Here is a 24,246-nt window from a genome sequence, read left to right as displayed (position 1 = left end):
AGTTGTTGGCTAACAGTCTACAAAAGATACTTTAATATAAGTGGGGGATGAATCGAACTTGACAAGCGAAGGTCGAGGCTTGATGTAGTGAGATTACACAGGACACTGTCCAACATTAGACGAACGGGTAATACAACAATACAGAACTTTGAACGCACTGAGATGCACACTCCCCGACTCCCACGATTAGTGGGAGGAGGGTTTTGTCCAACGCGAACCCTGTATCAAAAAATTCCCGCTACAGTATCTCTAGTGTCCTGATGTCCATCATCTCGTTGATGGAAGCCACGTCTTCGACTTGTGCAATGATATCATGATCTGACGCGATTCTCTTGTATTCTCCGCCACGCTGCTGCGCTAGTAGAAACGCGCCAAAAGGTTGTCCAAGACGAACAATCAATTGCAACGCTTGCAAGTGAGACTCTGATTCAGCCCAACATTTTCCAGGAAGCTTGACGGGTAAATCGTGTGACGGAGACTGAGGCGCGGACCAAAAACCTTCCTCACTCTGCGTATCGTCCGAAAAATCTTCCTCGCTCTGCATATCGTCTTGAAAACCTTCTTCACTCGGCGTACGATCCCAAAAATCAGACGGTTCTGCGAAGTCAGGCAACTTGAGGAGGCGCCGATTCCACGGATAGACCAACAAGAATGTCTGCAGGATGGGCTTTGCTGGTGAAAATTGGGCCAACTTATCTTCCGTGGTGATCAGCAGATCATGTAGTCCGTGTGCCTTGACTTCATACGTGAAATACGTCTTCTCGCCTTGATCCTGTCTCCGTCTGGATTCTGTGACAAGGAATGTGATACAGGGCAGATGAAGCCGACGTTGAGAGAAACGGGGCGCGCTCAAGTTGTCAAGCGCGTTGTACAATCTTGAAGCCCAATCTACAGACACGGTATTCCGCAGCGCGAGAATAGTCTCCTGAAACTGATCTTCAGACAAAGATGGTAGAGTGCGTGACGGAGCTGTATACGAGGCAATTTCAGCTGGTAGACAACTATTGAACCCGGATGATCGTCCGGCCCAGTCCAGGGCAGTGATGTCGCCCGACTGAGCTACAACCTCCTGCAAGAGCCTCCCGAGAGCGTTCTGCTTCTCACCGTAGTTTACGGGTAGGTGAATGCCGAAGATGCCGAATAATGAGTATGCAATATCTTCCTGTAACGTGGTGACACGCATCGACGCCCATCGGAGTTTCTCTCGGACGCCGCTCATCCCTGGACGGAATGCGACGAGGGTGCGTGAATCTATACCTGTCGCATCTTGCAACTCCTTCATGATAGCAACAGAGTCTTTGTGGTTGGGGGAGCGGTCGTTCAGATAAAGGGTCCAGTCCTTCTGGTAAAAGAGCACGACTTTGGGAGCCACGAGTTCCTGAAATGTCCATCCGCGCCTGTTCCACTCACTCTTCGCCAATGCGCCAGACTTGGACGAAGGCGGAACATCCGAAAGGTAGACAATCGTGAGAGCTGAGTGGTGATACCAGGTAAACATGGAGTTGACTGATTCTTGCACCTCTACATTGTTAGTTTTGTCGATGCAGCATGTAACACTCCACGCCCAGAGATATCCCGCATCACGAGAAGTTTTGCAGAATGACTGCAACTTGACGACGCTATCGACTGGATCCAACCTGTACACGTCTTCCTCCTGGATGTCCCGCAGCAGCAGCTCCTCTCTTTCCCACCTATGTGATAGCGTGGTATAGTGGAAGTACGGCGCCACCACGTCTTTGATGCGCTTTCTTTGAAGGTCTGCGTGCTTCGTAGTTGACGATACAAGCTCCTTGTACTGTGTGCTCGTTTCAAAGGCGCTTATCTGCGCCTTTCGATCACACAAGCGCCCAGTGGAGGTGTTAATTAGACGAAGCGGGGCGTTCTCAAGTTGAGATTCAGTAATCTCCCGAATAGTAACTTCCACGTCAGATCGATCGACATACTGCTGGCGCAGCTCTGGATAAACAGCTAAGTATCCTGTCGTATGGGTCACATGTTCAGCACTCACTTTGTATTTGTATGTCGGGGGAATGTTCCAACTTGGAGAGCATGTTTTGGAAGGCTTCGATTGCTTCATCGTAGCGTTGTGCGCCACAAAGCGCCATATGTTTCACCTCGTATCCACGATAAGATGAAGGATTGAGTTCAATAGCCTAAGTATCGCCAAAATGAGCATTGGCGATAAAATGGTTAATGAAATCGCACTGCTTGCGCATCAACAATGGCACCTTCCCATAGCATTTTTTTCGACTTCGCCATACTGCGATTCGCATAAATGGTATCAGTTGCAGAATCTAGGTCGATCGCCGCTGAGTATAGTTCAATAGCCCTGTCATATTCGTCTGCAGCGAGGGCTGCGTCTCCATTTGCAGCAAGGACGGCATCACCGCTCGCAACGAGAGCAGCATCTAAATTGGCAGCATAGCGCGCACTGCAATTTTGCTTAAAAGCTGAGTTAAATGTGGGTAAGGATTGTAACCTGTATGACATTGCGGAAAACTTGCCAATGGACCAATCAAGGCAAGCGACCTTCGTAGTTTCATCGCTCTCATCCATCATACATCGAAATGATCTAACAGCTTCGATAAGTCTACCCGCGCAAAGAAGTGCCTCACACCATTTTTGGTGTGCAGTTTGCCACAAGGACTTCAGGTCCCATCCGAAGAGCTGTATAAAGCACGTAGTTTGGCATGTAGAGCACATTCGGTTGCATCATATCAACGTACCACAGCGAAGTCCTCATACGTAGAATGAATGGCTGATTCAGACGAGAAGCCAATGGCATTAACAGCATCGGCGAAATGGTCAGCAGCTTCGTTGTGATACCCACCATCCAAGGCATTGGTACCCAGTTGGACAAGAAGATAAGCCTCAAGTACGAATCAAGAACAAATACTGTCAATCGATGCAAGAACCTGCATTTTGTTAAATGTAAGATGCTCACTTTCACGACGCCATACGCAATATCATCTACGTTAGGACAAGTGATGGGAAGTTCTTGAAGGCGCTGCATTCTATCCACTCGTTGATTTGCATTGAAGAGTGCGATGACCTGGAATTCGGGATGAAAGAGGTAGTATGTGAGTGAAACTAAACTTGCCTTGATCAATAGAAGTAAATGAACAGTCTTTGAATTTTCGTTCGTGAACCTGAATGCGAGGTCAAATGCTTTCATCGCGTCCTCAAATTGCATTTTCCCGCAGAGTGCAATACCCTTCGAGATCAAACCCGACAACGAGGGCTGAATGTTTACGGACTGTGTCACCATGAAAATTAGCCTATCTGGAGAAGTGGAGGGTTGTGGTATTTCACCTTGCATGCATCAACAAGAGCACAATCCCAATCAAGTTTTCGCGCCATAACGACGGAGCGATTGGCATAGGAGTTATACTTGCTACCGTCGGCGTCGATCTCCTTTGTTAGCAGCGCTTCAGCAATATGCAAGTCTCCGATTAAGCACGCATTGCGTATTGTCGTATTCATGGAGAGGATCTGCGTGGAACATGGTCACGTTGTGTGATCACAGTCAAGGATGAAAGACATACCTTGGGTTCTAAAGCTTGAGGCTTTACATGAAAATTAGAGGATAGGACAAAGGGACGGTAAGTCAATGCAAACTTACCTTGTTGTTCCACTGACCACCTGGGGTGTCCTTGCACAAATTGAGCTGCCGAAGGGACAAAAATAAGGGGGTCTTACGATATTCAATGAATGTTCCATAGGAGCATACACCGGCAAAGTGTCTTCGGGTATTGCCCACTCTAAGACTTTTTGATTATGACCCCCACTCAAGAGATGCTTTCCATCTGCGGAGAAGGTGACACAGCACACTGCACCGGAGTGCTTGAATGCGGAAATGGTTCGTCGATCCGAGAGGCGCCAGAGACGCACATAGGTGTCATGAGATGCAGAGGCAACGAGCGTACCAGCAGAATTTAGGGTAATGGCGTTGATGAATTTGGTGTGCCCGCTCCAAGGATCATCAACCTGATTCCAGGTCAATGAATCCCAACAACGTATGGTGGGATCAGAAGCAGAACCCGCCGAGAGAAGCTGTCTGCCATTGGGCGTCCACACGAGTGAGATATTGTTTGCTGGACTGATCGCCGCGTGAAAGTTTGCGATACAATCCCTCGTGCGCGGATTCCATATTTGGATATCACTAAATGTCGCGATGGCAAGAAGTTCGCCATCTGGCGAATACCGAACGCAATAGACTGCCGCACGACAGGGGATTGGGTTTCCTTGCAACTTCCACGTTTTTGCGCACCAAAGCTTTGTGGTTTGGTCCCGTGAACCAGTTGCCAGTACTTTGCTATTGGGAGAAAAATGCATCGAGAAGATTGACCAAGAGTGGGCTTTAATGGCGGTGAGAGATTCACCAGTGACGCCGTTCCAAACGATGAGCTCTCCCTTGTCATCCCCACTTATGATGACTTGCCCGTCTCGTGATATCACCACTGCCCACACGCAGTCACGATTCCCCTGCATATTTTTCAACATCAGGCCATTTTTCAAGTTCCACAGACGAAGGGTCTTGTCTTTCGAGCCCGTCACCATACGACTTCCATCAGGGAAGACCGCGATTGCGAGAACATTGCTTTTGTGATCTTCGAACGCTCGAACGGACGTGTTAATGACGGACTGCCCTGGGCTTTCCGCCATTCTGGGAGAGGTTTTGCTAATGGCCTGTAACAAGTTGCGTGCGCTGGTCTCGTGAAGCCGCCTTCAAGTTGTCTGAGGAGGGAATGTGTCACACATTATTCCCTTCTCAGACAAGGCGGCTGGAGACTACGCGCGCGCCTAGCTATACATAGAAGTTTCGCGTTTGTGTCCCAAATTCCCACGAAATAGTGTTCTCACAGTTCGGTCTTGGTTTGACACTCTGAGGACATCTCGATCCTGGAATATCCGGCCCATCCGAACATCCGAACATCCGAACATCCGAACATCCGACCCACTTGCAGGTATAATGCAAATCTCACGGTCACAACATACCACGTGACTCACAGCGCCGCCGGGCGTGTTGCGGCTGACACCGTGACCATGGCTGCTACTAGTACCCAGTAGGGATCTGCATGGGTAAACCCCGGGGTACCAGAGGTCATACCCGTACAGATACCCGCCAAAAACCCTTACCCTCACAGAGGGTATGGGTTTTTTGCGGGTATCAAACTCCCAGACCCGTACCTGTACCCACGGAGGGTATACCCACAGATATCTTGCAAAATTGATATAATATACTACGACACGAAAGGACTAGCTACTTGATCTCAATATAGTCCCACCCATCCTTCAAGTCCTCCTTCTCCCCCTTGAGATCAGGCAACAAGCTGGCATTCATGATATCCTCACTCTTCACGAGATTAAGGTGGCTCCACAATCCGAGGCAAAGCAGGGCACGTGTTGACTGCACAGAAAGTCGTGACTGAACATGCGAGAGTAAAAGTCGGCCCCAGCTAAACAAGCGTTCAATGTCAACTGAAGTAGCTGACTCAGACGCCTGGTTAATGTACTGGTGGGTAATGCATTGAGAAATGAGACGTACCAGGGATTGTTAAATAATCAAGGGCCATTCGCGAGAGACAAGGGAAAGATCCACGGTGTTCGTGCCACCATGCGATGGCATCAGTGACATGTTCCACGTCAGCACTGAGATAATGGTCTATCTCATTGCGGAGATCAGTCACTCTTGGTGGTGCGAGGGCTGGTAGATGATCAAATATGTTCTTGCTCTATGATAGCATCAGTACCGGCAAAGAAATTGATAAAAAACATACCATGGATGAATCTCCCTTCGTCAGCTTCTCGGGAACTCCAAGTCCATTATCCTCATTGTCCATCGAGTCATTGTTGATGATTGTGTGCTCATAGGATTGCTCGAATTCGTCACATACAAGGGCCTCTGCTGTGTCCACCCACTCATCCTCCCAACCTGCATTCTTGAAGTAAGATAGCTTGTGACGAGGATGTAGGACTATTATTCTAATGATTAGTAATTGACCGAGTATATCATGCAAAAAAACTCACCCATAGCGATGCAGTAGACTTCAGATGTATCGGTTAGTTCATAGTACCTGTTAAGAGTCTTCTTAGCTAGGCAGACAGCAGCACAAATTGCCGGCAGATATTTGTGGTCCTGCGAGTAGCTTGTTAGTTTGTCGTCAATGAGGTCCATCGCCGTGATTACAGTGGCGAGACTCGGTGTAGAGCGCGAGAAGAAAAGTGTGGCATCCTTCAGAATCTTGAGTCATCCATGATTAGTCATTCAGTGACCATGGTTTGTTTGGTTTGTTTATGCACCTTTAGCACATCTCTCAGCTGGCCGGCAATTTCCCACTCCTCATCTGTCAGCTCGAACTTGTGGAGTCCCAGGTCCCGGCATTGCGTTACAACATCGACTGCTTTGCGATGCTCCAAGGCGTACTTCAACATATCAAACATCGAGTTCCATCTGGTAGCAACATCTCGAGGCATGAGAGTGACAGGCATGTCCAATGAACGGAGAGCCTCGTGTCAGGCAGGGAGAAGAATGGTGGTGGAGTTTATCAGTTTAAAAGCAACCTTGCGCAACTACATAATGGGCTATTAGTCCCAAAGGTGCGCAATCCGTTCTAACTCACCTTCACTAAAACTAATTTAACCGGACGTATATCATGCTCTAGTTGCTTGCGCTCATGACCAGACAGCAAATTTGCTTCATCAACCCATCCTTCCTCATTGTCTACATCACCAATGTCCACATTCAAACCATCATCCTCTTGCCAATCGCTCTCCGAATCTTCACTGGTGTCATTGCCATAATCGTCGAGTGCCCGAGTCGCATCTTTCTTGGTCGTATCAAACTCCTTGATCAATGACTTCGCCACCAGGTTGATCGTGTGCAGGAAGCATCTGGTATGATTCGCTGTGCCAGGGAAGGAGGGAAGAATATCTGCGAGGTCGTCCACCATTACAGTGTTATTGGCGGCATTGTCGCATGTAATGCAGAGGATCTGTGGATGACTGGTGAGTCTATCCAAATCATGTCCCCCAGGCCATTTACTCACCTTGTCTAAAATACCAAAATCTTCTAGGACCTTTGCAAATGTTGCTGCGAGTTCTTTGCCAGTGTGAGACTGCACCTGGATCAGCAAGATGGTTTTTATATGATCCGTGAGTGATTCAAACCTTTGGTACTTCGACGATATCTAATGGAAGACTTAGTGTCTTCCCATTGTGTTCCAAGTGTGCTGAAACAGCCACAAATGCCCAATGGTTCGTGGCAGTCCAACCATCCGTTGTAAAGTTGAGTTTCCCCGGATATTCCTGGTGCGTTGTTATTTTTTTGGATATCATTGTAATTATTAATCTAACCTTTGTCATCTTAGCGATACGTTCACGCGTGCGTACAAAGACTTGTCGAACATCTTGGGATACAGTTGCTGGTGATGGTATGTAGTATTCCGGTCTTCCAGTCTTCATAAGGGACTGAAAACCCTTGTCTTGCACGACTTCAAATGGTCGCAGGCTCTCCGCTACCCACTCAACTATTTCTGCCCTGTCATTGATATCAAACCAGCTGCTATGCGCTAATATGAAGACCATACTACCTTGTTTCAGCCCTCGTATGTTGACGGTGAGAGTATGTAATCTTTCCTTTCCCCTTGCACTCGAATGACGCAGTGATTGACCCATTGCACAGGATACCTCCAACTATCTTTGTGCAGGCCTCATTTGCATCCTTTGCATCGTCGGTGGCTGCAAGGACATCTTCACCCCAGCATGCCCTCACATGCTTGTGCATGTTTCCAGTGGATCGTGCATCCTTTTTGTCGAGAAATCTCCGAGTGGTTGCTTGGCACCCTTTTGCACAGCACTTGAACTCGTGTGCACGCCGTCCACTGATGACAACGATGCGTGGTTTTGGGTAGAAGAATGCGTACACAGGTGAGACCCAATCTTTCATTAATCTCACTATTATATGCTTAACACTGATTAATCTTTAAATCAATATAGCTCACTGAGTTCGTCCTTCGCACTCTTCTCTTTGTGCAAAGGCTCATCACTGTCACTGCTGCCCTGGTCGCTGATATCAATGGCATCCTCGTACATCGCAGCCTCCTCTTCTTCAGTTCGAATGATGGCCTGATGCGACTGCACAACCTGGGGCTTGGGGACTTGGATGACATCCGATGTCGGCGGTGAAGGTGAGAGTGGCTCTGTGGATCTATCTTTAGAATTTCCACTGAGCGGGTTAGGTTTTGCCTTCTTGGGCTCATTAGGGCCGCCACTGATGCTGCTTGTATCATTCTTCCGTTTTTTGCTGGAAGTCTGCAGCGCCGCCTTAGCCTTCTCTGTCATTTTCGTGACCCATTTTGCTGCCGTCTCAAACATGTTGAGTATTAGTTCGCGTGACAAGGTTTCAGTTGCGATATGGGGTTGTTTAGTTAGGGTTTGACAGCTGTATAGTTTCAGACTCGGAGTTCTCCCTGCACTGTAGTAGGTAGCAATATATCTCATTTTTGGTTGTCAACCCATGGTACGGGTATGGGTGAGGGTATGGGTACCACAAAAGGCAACCCGTACCCGTACCCCAATGGTACCCATACCCGCGACCTGCGCGGGTAACCTGTACCCATGCAGAACCCTAGTACCCAGCTATCACTCGCAGGTAAAACTCTCTCCTGGTACACTGTTGAATCTCTGGAGCCTTTTTAGAATGGGTTGAGGCCCAAGGGATGAGGTGGAGGATCCATTGTAGTATTCATTCAATTATGTTAAAAATGCGAAATACATAATAGTGATACTCAAAATAAAAATTAGAAATGTTTGAAAGCTCGCTAAACTCTGATTAAGGCTTTCAACTCGTGGCCAATAACTCTTCCAAAGCCGCTGGGAAGAAGCAACAGCTTTTGTCGCCGTCTCTCCCTCCCGACATTCCTGCCATTCCTGCCATTCCCGATGCTCCCGAACCTTTCCACATGCCAACAGCATCCCCATCGTCTGTCTACAACAGCCACTCAGTGTTTGGCCTGAAGAAGCCAATGAGCCGCGGTAGACACCGCAGGCTGCCATCGGATATCTCTTTCAGCACATCAGCGCCTTCATCCACAACATGGAATACTACCTCGTTGTTGGACTACCTGATGTCCTCGACCCCCCAGACCTCGCTTCCCAACAGCGCCGGTGGATCAAAGAAGAAGAAAGCTAAGTCAGATGTGACGCAGCAGGTTGAGGAGGTGAGGGACGAGATAGCATCGATGCAATCCGACACGATGTCGCGCCACGACCACAAGCACCTTCGCTTTCTCGCGAAGCTCAAGGCGAAGACCGAGCACACCCATGACATCAAGAAGTACAAATACCTTCGCGCCGCCCGCGAACACGAGACTTTCCAGGCTACCATCAGCCATCAGCGTCTGCAGGAGTTGAAGGATAGCGAGATCCGCCTTCGCGAGACCGACATCTGAGTCTACGAAGCGCATTCGCTTGTGCTCAACAAGGAGGCGGAGACCCTTCAACTCAAGATTCAATTTCAGCAAATGATGCAGGCGAGCAAGGGCCCATCATCTGATGGAGTTGAGTGAGCTCTCATTGTTGTTGTCTCATTCTCATTCTCATTCTCATTCTCGTTGTCGTCTCATTTTTGTTCTCATTGTCATCTCATAGTCTTATTTGCTGTTGTTGTTTCCATTGGACATATGTTTTTGTTGCTACCTTTCGTGATTGAGTACATAGGTATATACATTTGTTGTACAAGTGTTTGAGTAGTATTACATGTTCAAAAAGAATTGATCATCCTTCCCTATGGTGTGCATCTGAGTGAGGACTGTTAAAGAGCTCATCCATCAAATTTGCATGAGCAGCTTGACCAGGAGTGCCATCATATGTCCTGTCACCAACTACTTCTTCACCATCTGGACCCTCAATCTCTTGATCAATAAAATCTTCCCCCTCCATGCGAGCCCACTTTAGAGAACTCTCGTATGTTCCGTCCTCCTTGCGATGCTCGATTTCAAAGCAAATGATCATGTTGTGCAAGATGATGCAACACTTGATCCACTGCACAGCAAACTCGAGGTCTTTCTTGGCCTGAATTCTGAATCGTAGCTCTCGAAGGGACTGGAACCGTCCCTTCAAAACAGCAAACATGTGTTCAACACGAACACGGATCTACATAAATGAAAATCAATTGAAAACCACTAAAAAAAAAAACATACCTTAGAGAGGTGATAATTGAATGTCTTCTGGTCCTTTGTCAGCCATCCATTGTGAGGCCTCTTGAAAGGGGCGATACACCATGGTTCCAATGGGTAAGTGCTGTCTGCCCAAACCCAATGACCATCAGGCAGAAGATCAGCGTGCTTGTCATAGAGGCGAGTGGATCGAAAAGCGAATGCATCATGGACACTCCTGGGATGACCAAGAGAGTAATCAACAATCAGGAGGTTATGGGGCAGGATGACTGCCTAGAATTAAATTAATTTTTGCACATGAAGATGAAGAACAAAAATGTTACCTGACAGCCAAGGGAATAATTGGACTTCCTATCATAAAACGTCTCACCGTAATAACCAGGTTTTGTGAACAGATTCATAGTTGAACCATCGATGGCTAGAAAGCCACCTTTCCACTCTGGACAAGTACGTGACTCAGCAAATTTGTGAGCCAGGTCAGCATCCTCAGAATTACCTGCTGGGAAGCAGATAAACTGATCATGGGCATCAAGCACTGCAATCATCACACGATTAGTGCAATTAACTATGGACCCGACACTCACGCCTGCCCATTGAGCGACATCCTCGAGAGAAATGGAATTGCCATAGTGGCCTGCCCGATTCAGAAAGATGGCGAGCTGGATGGAGACAGGGAGCTGAGGATTGTTGGACTGGTTCTGGAAGATAGGGTGATTAGATATATGATCGAGGATGTCATCGAAGATCTCCGGGTTGACACGAAGTTTCTGCCAAAACAAGTGAGGGCGGTGTTCCTCGTGGTGAACCAGCATGTGAAGTTGAGATGCTTGTGGAGGAGGCTTGTCGGGCTTGTGGAGTACACGAGCCCTCATAACCTCATCACGAAGAGCATCAATGGTGTCTTAGAGCCTGTCGTAAGGCAAAGCAACGTCATCAGAAGATACAGAACTGGTATCAGAAGAATCTGAAGTTGCTGAAGTTGCTGTGATAGGGGAGGCGGGGGACATGGGGGAAGGAGTGCTTAAAGACAGACTGATTAAAACATCATCGTCTGAAGGAGTAGTAGAAAGCGAGTCCTCGGAGTCGGAATCACTCTCAAAGTCTGACCAGTCCTCTAGGATATCCTGGTATTGTAACCTGGCCAAAGAAAGTTTGGCCTGATCCACAATATTCAGGAGCTCTTTACGAGTGGATGGACGAGACATAGTTATGGTGGGGGGCTATGGTGCGTGTGGGATCAAAACTCCTATCTGTGTGTATATGTGACGCAGTTTTCAGTGGAGTTTGAAATTTTGGAAAGTTCTGAGGCTTCGTCTTGCACTGAGCATGCTGTTGTTGTTGTTGTTGTCGACCTCACCCTCGAACCTCGATGCCCATCCACAGCGCCGAGAAGGCCACCATCAAATTTTCGGGTGCCATCCACCCAATGTAAGTCATTTTTGTGTGTAGTTAACTAACATTTACTTTTATTTTATAGGAAATCTATTATAATCCGGATTCCACATGCATCCCACCTGACCAGTGGCGCCTCGCCCTTACCGGCAAACGACCTGTCCACCTTCTGCCTCCTTATCTGTCTCCACGGAGGCACCTTCACGTTGGAGATGGAGTCATCGGACACCATCGACAACGTGAAGGCGAAGATCCAGGACAAGCAGGGCATCCCAACTGACCAGCAACGTCTCACCTTTGCTGGAAAGCAGCTCGAAGATGGCCGTCGACTACAACATCCAGAAGGATGTCCACCCTCCACTTGATCTTGCATCTTCGTGGAGGCATGCAGATCTTCCTCCCGACACTTTTCATCCCCTCCTCCTCTGCTTGGCACTTATGTGGTCCCTCCCGCGCTCCCTACCTACAGCTGATTTCATTCCCATGGGCCTTGTTTTTTTTACAATTTTATTAATGCTTTCATTTGAAATACAATTATGTTGGACTGCTGTCTTGTTACTTAAGGGTCTTATATGAAAGTTGTGTATAATGACAACACAATTATACACGGTGAAGACTTCTTGCCAGTCCTTAAGTCCCAGCTTATTACTAAGTACATTACAAATACAGTGTAATCTTACAAAGAAATTACAAACCATGACAAACCATGACTAAACATGTTGAGTCATGTTAAATGTTGTTACAAAGCATGGCCAATCATGACTAAACATGTTGAGTCAGCTTAAATAATGTTACAAACCAGAATATTTCCCAGTCACATGATGTGATGACAAATAAAAGCTGGTGGCTGAAAGAAGCCAAATAAAAATAAACAGTCAGAAATAAATAGAGATACAAAACTTGGTGGCTGAAAGAAGCCAAATAAAAATAAACAATGAGAAATAAACAGAAGGTCACATGCTTGATACAAATACAAGGTAAAATAAGCCTGTAAAGTGAGAAATAAAATACAAGACAATGAAATAAAGGAAAAATAGAGAGGTAACTTAGTGACAGAGGGCTAGACAGTCTCTCATATCTTCCTTATCACTCTCTATATATATCTGACATGGTATGAATCACATACCATGCATGACACTGCTACTCTACCACTTTCCCCTATGTACATAGCACACTTTGAAAATCACAAGTGTCGTTTTAAAGTCCGACTACATGCCGACGTGTGCCGAGCACATTTCTCTCGGACTTGCACAAGTTCTTTCAAACTTTAAGCAGAGTTGAAGGGAGTTGAACGCAGTTTAGCGAGTTTTCAGGAGTTTCAAAATTTATTTTGAGTACCACTAATGTTTCATGACATTAAATGGTACAGTGAAAGAATTACAGAAAAAAAGTGTGAAAAAGGTAAAATAATTGAGCTCGCTGTGTGCAACAGCGAGCACCAAGGTTTCGGCAATGCACGCAGTGAGCACACGAGCATGCTTAGAGCTAGTTCGGAAACCCATGTGAAGTCAGGTTGAATCAATTTGCATTCGGCAAGCATGGTCAGCACAGCACACCCCGAACGGCTGACTTTCAACCTTGCTTGCATCCTACTACTACCAGTGTACCACCATGGAATCTTGTTATCGCATCGATAATCTCAAGGGTGTCCATCTCACCCGTCATAAACATATCTTGACAATTGTATCTCTAACAGCTCTTGCTGCGCATTACACTACTGTTCTCATGGCTCAAGAGAAAGAGAAGGCATTTTGGACCAAATCAGAAGTAACTGCGCTGGTCGACTACCTTCATGAACATCGGTCAGAGCGTGCCGAAGGAGGCAACTTCAAGATGGTAACATTCAATGGAGCAGCAAGGGATATCGCACCCAAGAAGACACAGGGCCCACAAAAGACTGGCAAAATGTGCCAGACAAAGTGGACATCAGTGAGTTGCTGATTTCAATCTACGTTTATCGATCTCAGCTAACATGTGTTTAGTTGAAACAGATCTACAATGCTATTGATAAGTATTGCAAGCAGTCTGGAATCAATCAGTGGCACCCTGAGTACAGTGCGAACATCCAGGGGGAAGCAGCAGCAGCAGTGTTTGATGCATATGTCCAGCAAAAGGTATGTCATTATACTATCATGTCATGTTGTTTTACTAATACTATATTTCTTTCAGTCCAATTCTGCGATGCGCCCTTTCCGAAACTCTGGATGGGTCTATCTTGAGCGGATGCAGGAGATTTTACCTGTGGGTGGCGCACGAGGGGCAGCGGCTTTCCGAGCCACCGATGTTCCTGCGCCCTCCATTGACGATGAGCCTGGGGCGGATGCCCCAGGAGCTCAGGCTCCTGGATCTGCTAGCTCCATGAGTGCCATCGCTGGCACGAGTGGCGGATCTACTAGCTCCATGAGTGCCGCTGCTGGCACAAGTGGTGATGTCATTATGTCCGGGACCAATACCATCGCTTCTCCTCCCCCGTCTAGTGCTGCCACTCGACCAACTATCTCTACAACCTCCAGTACCGGAAAGCGCTCACACGATGCCACATCCATGTTCCATGATGATGCGGCCACATTCGCATCCACAGTACCTTCATCGACATCTGAACTGCCACAACAATCTGAGGCTCGAGCATCAAAGAAACAGAAGTCGTGTGCAACCCAGTCACGCGCTGACAGTGGCCAATCTGCAATGATGACCAGTGCTGCAAGAGCAGCCAAGATCACGCCAGCTGCAGCTGTCGTGGGCATGCAAGGGTCCATCAATTGTCTCACCGATGTGATCGAGAAGGGTATGGTTACTGATGCGGAAAGGCTGGAGAAGCAGAGACACGCTGCCTTACATATCTTGAACGGGGAAGATGCAGACTACTATCCGTTGCAGGAGAGGGTCATTGTCATGCACATGTTTGCAGATGACCCGGCTGTCACCGACGTATACCTTCAAAACGATGACAAAGACACGCGGTACGCATTCATCCAGCACATGATCCAGTATAGATTTCAGAAGGTCCCGCAAGCACCACAAGTGCCATATGTCCGTCCGCAGTTGTAACTGTGCTGCCAGCACCATGTAGTTTACCTGCCATTTGTTCAATCTCGCATGCACTCATTTGTTTTTTTCATACTCAATCACTAGCTGTTTCCATACCAAGTACTTGTTGTTTCCATACCAAATTACATGTGTTTCTATGCTACGCTTTCCAATTCGCTCTCGTCCAATGCGTCTGATACCTCCGAGTCTGAACCTGAGTCCAACAAAGCCCTCTCGTGTATGACATCCTGATACTGATCCCACATTGCTTGCGCAGTGCGTTCACACATTGCGCGACCACTCACCGCGTGACCACTATCGTCGTCATCGTTGTCGTCAGCTTGTCCCTGAAAATCAGGGTTCTCGGACGCGTATGATTCGCCGCGCGACTCTTCATCCTCATCCTCACTAGGATCATGTAGGCGTAGGAAGTTGTGGATTGCGCACAATGCAGCAGGAATTCGTGCTTGAGTGTCGAGGGGGTACTCTGGTGCCAAAAGGAGAATGTGAAAGCGGCGTTTTAGGACACCAAAGATGTGCTCTATCACGTTTCGTGCAGATGCGTGGCGTAGGTTGAAAAGCTCCTCTTTATTGATGGGCCTGCCATCAAAATATAAGTTAGAGAAATGAAGAAGTTAGAAAAACATACCTGATATTTGCACGGCCCCACTCCGCGAGGTGGTAACGGACACCATGGTATGGCACGAGAAGTTCAGGGCAAAGCAGGAATCCTGCATCCGCTAGGTAGTACTTCTGTCGTGGAATGTGGAAGTCATGCGCATGCGCATCCTCATAAATCCGAGAATCATTAGCTGAACCCTCCCACCCGGTCAAAGAGTAGACAAAATTGAGGTCGAAGTCGCAAGCAAATAAACAGTTCTGCAAAACGAAACCTTTGCGATTACAGTATACAGTGCATTCGAAGGCAGGGGGCGACGCATGAATATGACTTCTGTCGAGTGTGCCAACAGCATCCCGGAAAAATGGCCAAAATTTGGGGTTGTTTTTTATTTTTTTGAGACCGAAGTGCCGTCTGGTAAGTGGACGTAGGTAGTGTAGAATGGGGGGGACGAGAATATGTGTAGAATCCTTTTAAAATAACTAGGAAATATTAGATGTATTGTATAGATCAAAAAATAATAACGCTCACCGTGAAATCGTATCGTTCGATCTTTGAAACCGCTCTCCAACATGCCGGGTAGTCAGGCCCGTGATGCTAGTATACAGGAATATAGCGACTTGTTCTTCCAATGAGACGAACTTGGAGTCAACATAACTGAAGTTACGGAGCTCAGAGATGAGCGCTTCAAAAGCATGTGCATGCATACCCAGTTCGCATCGAATGTGTTCTGGATGTCCAGTAAGAAGCTCCATAAGCCAGCCTTCACCAGAGAGAATGGATGTGTGGTACGGTTCCAGGTCTTTGGAGTAGGTAGATTGTAGTAGGGATCCTGTAGCACATATCAGGATGCTGATGAGGATTTTAGCATAGTGAAGGAGGCGTTGTTGGATCTCTGGACGTGTCATTGTAGTGAGAACAGTAGTTACAGTAATGCGCAGCAAGAGCTGGTAGAGATACAACACTTGTCAAGATCCTTACGATTATCGATGCGATAACGGTAGTAGTACGATGCAAGCAAGGTTGAAAGTCAGTCGTTCGGGGTGGCATGCCGACCATGCTTGCCGACTGCAAATTGATTCAACCTGACTTCACATGGGTTTCCAAACTAGCTCTTACCTATTTTGGTTATCATTTACACGTCGCTGTCGTATCAGGTACGTGGGAACTACACGTGATGCTAAGTCAGCCATAGGTCGGATGTTCGGATGGGCCGGATATTCCAGGATCGAAATATTCTGGACACTCTGGAGGCCTCAACTTTTGCCCTTCTTCCACTCCGTGTGTGTAGACTCTAGACGGACTGGTCTAGAGTCTATGTAGCTTGCGTGCGCTAATGGATCTTTCTGCATTCTCACCCCTTGTAATGGGCCAGTATTTCTTTTTCTTCTTTCCATTCTGAAACTTTTGTAGGCAGGGACCAAGCCTCCTATCTGCGCTGTGTGCTAGCCATCGATGGGATTCCGTGGTTGTGGCCTTCTCCACTATTGACGCACCCGTTTTCTATCTCGAGATCCTCCGTCTCACAGACTGGTTCATCATCCAGAAGCGCGTTGCGCACTAATGTATTGTAGTCAGCGCCAAGAGATATGAGCGCTCAAGGCTCAAGCATCCTCCCTATACCCCCTTTCATCGCGTGAAATGGACGAGAGCTTTGGCAGGACCCGTGCCATACGCCAGGATAACCTGTATGACATCCCACCTTCGGAGCAGCTTATGTGTTGTCAACGGACCAGACCAGACCCTTCTCAGGACAAATCGAATCGCCAAGTTCACCAGGATGGGTCAACTTTAGTCAGTCCGAGTCCAGTTTGGTTATTGGCTACACATTTTCCGACAGTTGCCGTCCGTGCGGGGTGCTACTTTGTAATGCATGTCTGTTCAGTGGCCGATCGGACGTGCGCGATAGTAAATCATCCTTCATAACAAAATAAAGCGATACACAGACATGTACCATAATGCGATGTGGCACACCTTCATGTATGCTTTCATCTTCGCACGCTTAGTAGTTAGCATCCTGTTCAATAAGCTCGATGGCTTTCGCAGAGTGGGGCTTAATAGAACACTTGAAGGGCTTCGGATGACTGAAATCGTGTCTATTCAGACCGACGCCAGACACGATAAGATATGTAACATACCTGATTGTGCCGGATGAGGGATCAACCTCAGGGGTGATCTCAACACCGTTCTCAACGACTTTGGAAATGTCGAATACGGCCAGTGACATCGCAACGGAGATCCAGACGGAGGCTTCAGCGAGGTGGATACCTACACATCAAAGAAAAGAAACATCAGAAAATTTATCGGCGTTTTCTGTGAGTTGAGCGTACCTGGACACATACTGCGAAGCACAAAGTTAGTATTTCACAGGTAACCAACTCTATGCTCACCGTCTCCCAAAACCAAAGCAGATTTTCTGGGGGTCAGTCTCAGGCTTCTCTCCATCATTAGACAAAAAGCGTTCAGGGTTGAATTGCAAGGGACTAGCATATGTTTGTGGGTCGTTGAGCATGAACCTGTCATTACATTACATTCTGTTAAAATATCAAATGCAGAGAATGGTGTACCAACCAAATGTTAGGTATTACCAAGGAACCTTTTGGAATGAAATACCCGTCATGAATGACATCCTCAGTGACACGGTGGAGGATACCTGTCATTGAGATACCCTTCAGCAACTGAAGAATGTGATAAACAAGATACACGGACCGGTAGGGACGACAACATTCCATCGTAGTACTTCTTTAGCAAGTGCATCAGTATAGGGGAGAGAGCCTCTGTCGGCGAAGGAGGGAAGACGATCGGGACCGATGGCAGCATCTATTTCAGCCTGAGCCTTCTTCTGTACATCATGGAATAGTGTCATGGCCAGGAAGAACGAGTAGATCGCAGAAGCAGTCTGAGGAAAGTAGGGTAATACTCTGATTAGCAATAGATGGGGAGGGACTAACCGTGTCGGCACCGCCGCCATATAGAGACACAGCAGACCACTTCACAACATGCTCGTCTTCTACGGACAACGTACGTTTTTCCAACAGATTCGAGGTAAAAGACTCCGGGGCAATTCCAGCTGCCTGTAAAAATTAAAATTCTACACATGATCGCAAAACCACAGATGTTGATCACCATCTGATCCTTGACGAAATTGTACGGTGTAAAAACCATCTCTTCGACGGTCTTACGCCATTCAGGGACTAGGCGCTTGAAGCCGGCACCAGGGAACCATTCGGGGGCTTTGACCACTACAAATGGTGAGGGAAATAGAAGCAAACATCGGGATACTATAGCTTACAGAATGGCATAAAATCAGCCACAAAAGCACCAGGAGCAGTGGAACGCGAGAATAAATCTAGACCGCGATCCGCAAGGTCAACGAAAGGATCGTCGTTCTTCGCCACTTCATAACCATAAGAGATGCGCAGGATGATGGCACCAGCGGTGCTATAGAAATCAAGATCACGTTGATGCAGAGACAAATAATACATACTGTCGGATGTGTGCCTGTAGTTGACCGGGTTTTGTGAGCACATGCTTAAGGAATCGGCGAGTCTCGACCTCTTCGATCTGGCTGTACATGCCTACTGCGGCTCGGCTGCCAATCACGTGGTGGAGGTTCCTGCAGTACCGGCGAAAGCGGTCACCATCAGGGAGAAGGGCCAGGCTGTGTTTCCAGCCAACAAGTTCACCGCCAACAGGAAAAATAGGACGGTCAGAGTACAGTGTGCTCTTCTTGTCTAGCATGTCTATCGCAGCCTTGACAGAGTTCAGCACCACAATGTGTTGACCCATAACTTCGATGTGCGAGATATTACCTGCAGGCAAGACCTTGAGATGCATGATATCGATGAAACAGTAGGTACTTACCATACTTCTTGCCCCACGTAGCGAAGGTGAGCCAGGGCTTGATGTGAGGCATATCTAAGATGTTCCCGATGAGAAGCCACCCCGGGGGACCAGGCGGATATGGTGCAGGATTCTTCTTGTTGAAGACCCACATTAGAAAATATACTCCAGCACAAGCAAGACATAGTTGTATGTCGACCCAAGTGACGTTGGCGAGTGTCAACATGGTCTACAGAGCAGGGTTGTGTAATGCGAGTGAAGGATCATATGAGGTGGGTCCTTTCGGCTTATATATACCTGAACTCTGCATAGGCTTCATTGTTTTGTCTGGGATGGAAGAGAAGAGACCGTCGATATTTAGTAGCGATTCGCAGAATTGGCAACGTCACGGTCAATGTCTGGCACAAGTCAGCCTCCAACTCCCCTGAAGCTTCAAGCTTCAAGGTCCGGGAACAAACAATGACTAATGCATTGCCTTTCATAATGACCAGCACGGCACCTGTTCTGCCGTTCACCGTCACAGGCAATCCAATCTCTTTCTTGTCTTCATCGCTTTCTCGCTTTCTTCTGTCGTACACACAAAACTCCAAGTCAGTCCTATAATAGTCTATCAGCTTCAACTGAAACCGGTGCGCCACTTACTACGCTTTTCACCGACGAGATTCACGAGGACCAACATTCTGATCAGCACGCAACACGCGCACGATAACCTTGTTTAGGAACGTTTATATACAAAAGTGCCGATCAAGAGAGCTCCTGGGACAACTTTGTGCTTCGATTGGGCCTTGGTGACTCCTATAAGCTCGGACTGGAGCCTGGTTTCCCAGCATTAGAGCTTTTCTTGTTTCTGGTTGTAACATGTCACAATCATCATTTCCGAGTCGCAGAATAAAGAAATGACAGCTTAGTAGCTCCTCACTGTTCGGTTGGTGCAGACGTATCTGGTTGTCCACTTCTTACAATTGAAATTTGAAATCTAGGTACCGACACATTAGTAGCAAGGTGCGCCCACGATATTAATAGAAATGGCGCAGCTCATTCCAAACCCCACACCCCTTCGACTGTTTGAAGATCATAAAGGTGGACCTGGTTCTATAGTCATCAATGGTCAAAATATAAATGATAAATGTCGCACAAACGCAATCGCAGTTTCCCCTGACGGGTAACGCATGGTCACGGCCTCGTGGAATATCATTCGTCTGTGGGATATGAAGAAGGGTGTGCTGTTGAAAAGATTGGTGGGGCATTCATCCAGCTTCATGAATGCATTATCTGTATCGCGAGATGGGCAATTGATAGCAAGTGGTGATGACAAAGGGATGCTCATCGCTTGGGATTCAAACATCGGGGAATCTCTCACTCAAGCCATCAAAGCCCACTCCGGTGGGATCTCATCACTAGCCTTCTCTCCTGGCGGCTCACTGTTAGCGACCGGTTCCGAAGATGGAATGATAAAACTGTGGTGCACAAAGACTTGGGAGCTGCTAGGAAATCCAATCACTTTTCACCAGCCTGATGTCAGAAATCGGGCTGATCAGGGTTTGCTCATTACCGGCCATTTTAGAGATGTCCTCAAGCCTAGTGTCCGCTGCGTCTGGTTTTCGCCATCTGGCGAGCTTCTTGCAATTGCAACGCACAGCAATATCCAAATTTACGATTCGGGCAGAAGGGAATGCGTAGCAAACTTCGAGGGTCACATTGCAATTAATAAATCATACAATAATTCGCTCGTCTGGATGCCCGATGGTACACGGCTTTTTTCAGCGGGCAGTAGCAAGGATCCGACAATACGCGAGTGGGACACATCGACCTGGAAGCAGGTCGGTGATCCCTGGAAGGGCCACTTCAAGAGTATCCGGGCCATTTCCCTAAATTCTAACGGCACTCTCCTTGCCTCCGCATCTGAGGACAACCGTGTCCGACTGTGGCGTATCTCTGATCGACGAACCATCGTCTCATTCAAACACCCTTGCGAGGTGTGGTGCATCGCCTTTTCCGCCGATGACAGGCGAATCGTCAGCGGAGACCAGGATAAAATCTCAGAGTGGCCAGTATTTGAGGGCGCTTTGCCAGAGGATCATCTAAAGGATGTTCTGAAGGATGGTTCAAAGGACGATTCCAAGGAGCGGGTGATGCACCAGGTAATTTAGCATCATTTTCGTGCCTCTTCGTCAGCTAAATATTTCTTTCAGGTTACGGCCCAAGCCTATTCTGATTTCAAGGCATGTTCCCACCTTTATCTCTTATGTTGTGATATGAACAGATTGGATGCAGGTCCTTGCTATGAACTCGGACGCTCGAAAGGCGTGTATAGCTGGTGGAACGCGCGCCACTAAAATAGTGCTAGATCAAGAGATTGACACAGATGCCAATAATTACACCTCCTATGCCAACCGCGCATTTGTCATGGCACGAAAATCTGACTGGGACCGTGCGCTCCATGATGCAATTAATGTAATATACCTTGACCCATCACGGCCACCTTATGAAGCTAACTTTTATGGTGACATAGTCCGTCAGAATTCAGCCTTCTTTTGCAGGCCATATCTCCGAAGGCATTGCCCTCTTCGGGAAAAAGAAATTTGGGGCCGCGGCCAGCACGGCATTTGACCTCGCATCAGCATTCACTAATGGAGATTTAAAGACCACTCATTTCCTGTTCTTGATAAAGGCGGGTAAAAGAACTTTTACATAGTCCTCAGTGCTTCATTGCGACTTTCAGACCATCGCATTGTTCAACGCGGGTCAACATAAAGAGGCAATGCTACGTGTCGAAGAACTAGCCATCTCTCCCAATGTCGATACTCTTGCTTGTCGTGTTGTGGAAGTGAGCATCGCCTATTTGATGAGATTCAGGTAGTATGCTGGCACTGACCTTTCTGCATCAGGCCTATCTACGTGTTCATCTAGGAAACACGGCCTTAAATCTAGGAAACACGGCCTTTAATCAGAAGTTCTACGACGAAGCTATTGACCACTTTACTACCGCCATCAACGCCAGTGCTTTCTTTTATAAGTCGGCTATTCATTCTACATACGAGGAATTTGTCGTGGTGCATTGATATGATGCAACTGAACAGTGTAACAGGGAGGACTGCAAGGGGAACCAAGGCCAAACCTCTATAGCGGGAGGCTACAGCTCTATCTATCGAGGACAGACTACGACACGCGCGAGGACTACCGACTACGAGCCAGGACTCCTGCTACCGCGCTAGGACTCCTGCCACTCCCGACCTGCCGCGCCAGAGTGCCCCGCTACAACAGTGCGCTCATTTGTGTGTTTTTGCAGCTCTTTGGTTGGGACCTCAAGTCCTTGTGGCAGAACGCGCACCAGCAACAGTGCCATGCACTCTTTAAGGCGGGTAGAATTGGAGCAGCCGTAGAATCTTACCGATCTACCATGGACAAGAGTGATGAGGATATGAAAGCCGGCTTAAGTGCTTGGTTTGCTGGTAAGTACTAGTCTTCAGCAATGCTACCCAACCTAAGAATCCTAATCCTCAACCACACTCAGCTCTTCAGTGAAAACTAAGTACGCTCTATGTTTCCGATAGAGATGTAGCGCCAGAAATTCTCGAGTAGTTTTCATTTGTACTTTCACAGTATCTGTATTACTTTTGTACTTGTGCAGAGCAATATTCCTTTTCATACGGTTAAGCGACTACCATCAGTAAATTGATGATTCCTTGATATTGTAGCCGTAAGAACTATAGAAGGATCCAATTCTGTTCCTGCTAAATAATATCATATATACTGCGAGAAATTTGACTTGTAGATACATGGCCATTGAGATCCGTAAATGCAGAGTGACATGAGCAATCCACGACGATGTCGTCAGATTGCGCCCTTGCAGTAGATGGGGGGCGATAGTTCGCTTGTGCCAATTATTTCGAGCATTGTCGTTTTGCCTTATTTATATGTTGAATTACGACACTATTCAAGACATTATCGTGATAAGTAGCTCTAGCACTGCTCATCTAACTTATATTCCTATTAGAGTCCATCACAAAGTCGTGACATGGCGCCATCGCAACACATGAGGTATGGTAGCACATTCCTCTCAACGTCGTTTACTGTTTTCTTTTTTCTTCTAAATTAAGATGTTATCTGAGGTCATCCATGACCTTCTCGCGGGAAGTGGCTTTGGCGTTGCCCCACTAGTGTACAATGCTATTAAAGTTCACCACAAAGTCGTGAAACGGCACCATCACAACACACAAGGTATGGCAGCACATTCTTCTCAAGGTTGCTAACTATTCTCGTTCTCCCTCATTTTAGTATGCTTTTCTCCTGGTAAATATGGCTATCTATGATACTGTGATAAATCTAAGTTGTCGTACGTTTTCTGAATGTGCTTATTCTCAACGAAAGCAGTTTCCAGAATTCTCTCAAGGTCAACGTACGTGATATCGACTGCCGCGACAGAAGCCTCAAGTACAGGGTAAGTTAGACTTCATGACTCGAACTAGTACCGGCCTGGGAGGACTCTTCCTCGTGACCCTTCCATCTACTTATGCGGTCCTTTAGTTGGGGTTGGGGCTTGAATGATACGACGGGACAGACAGGCACCGGCGTCTCTTGACTTGAGCCATCTGACAAACGGTGAGGCTATGCGTGCGGTCGGTGTGACGGTGGCCAGCTCGGTCACATGCCAAGCTTCACGCAAGAACCCTGATTTCGTGCCAGACTCGGAGCCTATGTTAGTTCCATTCCCAGACCCGGACGATCCTATCATGATCGTGTTCATTTCAAGTTCGGCCGGCACACACAATAACTTGAACATGGCCATTTTCCAAGCCGGTGTGCTGCACGCACTCCGGCCATGGCCCGGGGGAGAAGAGTCTCCAGGAGAGTTGGGTGTTAACGAAAAGGAAGCCAAGACCCCAACGGTGGTGGTGCGCAGGGATGGTGGCGCATGGAAAGCCGCAGTGAGCGTTGCCTGCGGTGGCTAGCACACTCTTGGGATGTTCAGAAAGAAGACCTCCGAGTCTGAGCATGACTTGACTGCCATACGGTAACAATTATCGATTGCACCATCTTGCATTTCACCCACTTCATGTCATATACATGCTCTTATCCATGAACTGTGGACCGAACGATGCTTTCTTGCATACATACTCGGTCATCTGGACACCACCCTGCATACGAATCGTAATGTATGTCGTTGCTTGCACTATAGAAAATATA

General features: G+C 47.4%; 5 protein-coding genes across 5 annotated transcripts; 2 read left to right on the top strand and 3 right to left on the bottom strand.

Annotated features, from left to right (window-relative positions):
* Window positions 1-238: 238 nt before the first annotated feature.
* On the bottom strand, window positions 239-544 carry F5891DRAFT_979238 (uncharacterized protein; the record flags this gene model as incomplete). The annotated part of the gene is made up of 1 exon (XM_041376857.1): window positions 239-544. One exon carries the CDS (start codon window positions 542-544, stop codon window positions 239-241), a length of 306 nt encoding a protein of 101 aa, XP_041227315.1.
* A 5,191-nt stretch (window positions 545-5,735) lies between these two features.
* F5891DRAFT_950285 (uncharacterized protein) lies at window positions 5,736-6,435 on the bottom strand (the record flags this gene model as incomplete). Its single annotated transcript, XM_041374940.1, has 3 exons — window positions 5,736-5,977; window positions 6,031-6,244; window positions 6,304-6,435. 3 exons carry the CDS (start codon window positions 6,433-6,435, stop codon window positions 5,736-5,738), a joined length of 588 nt encoding a protein of 195 aa, XP_041227314.1.
* A 6,746-nt stretch (window positions 6,436-13,181) lies between these two features.
* F5891DRAFT_950243 (uncharacterized protein) lies at window positions 13,182-13,511 on the top strand (the record flags this gene model as incomplete). Its single annotated transcript, XM_041374939.1, has 1 exon — window positions 13,182-13,511. The coding sequence occupies one exon, from the start codon at window positions 13,182-13,184 to the stop codon at window positions 13,509-13,511; it is 330 nt and encodes a 109-aa protein (XP_041227313.1).
* Window positions 13,512-16,735: 3,224 nt separating this feature from the next.
* Window positions 16,736-19,285, bottom strand: F5891DRAFT_1221276 (cytochrome P450; the record flags this gene model as incomplete). Its single annotated transcript, XM_041369431.1, has 11 exons — window positions 16,736-17,300; window positions 17,355-17,484; window positions 17,547-17,557; window positions 17,607-17,732; window positions 17,788-17,869; window positions 17,926-18,115; window positions 18,168-18,290; window positions 18,343-18,458; window positions 18,509-18,657; window positions 18,704-19,028; window positions 19,081-19,285. 11 exons carry the CDS (start codon window positions 19,283-19,285, stop codon window positions 17,219-17,221), a joined length of 1,539 nt encoding a protein of 512 aa, XP_041227312.1. The 3' UTR covers window positions 16,736-17,218.
* A 2,867-nt stretch (window positions 19,286-22,152) lies between these two features.
* On the top strand, window positions 22,153-24,011 carry F5891DRAFT_1277523 (uncharacterized protein; the record flags this gene model as incomplete). Its single annotated transcript, XM_041370271.1, has 3 exons — window positions 22,153-22,322; window positions 22,382-22,511; window positions 23,746-24,011. Exons 2-3 carry the CDS (start codon window positions 22,460-22,462, stop codon window positions 24,009-24,011), a joined length of 318 nt encoding a protein of 105 aa, XP_041227311.1. The 5' UTR covers window positions 22,153-22,322; window positions 22,382-22,459.
* Between the last annotated feature and the right edge of the window lie 235 nt (window positions 24,012-24,246).

The sequence above is a fragment of the Suillus fuscotomentosus genome, assembly GCF_016647785.1.
Source record: "Suillus fuscotomentosus strain FC203 chromosome Unknown F5891scaffold_20, whole genome shotgun sequence".
NCBI classification, from domain to species: domain Eukaryota; kingdom Fungi; phylum Basidiomycota; class Agaricomycetes; order Boletales; family Suillaceae; genus Suillus; species Suillus fuscotomentosus.
Note: the sequence above shows the minus strand (reverse complement) of the source record. Positions and strands in the feature narration are given on the sequence as shown.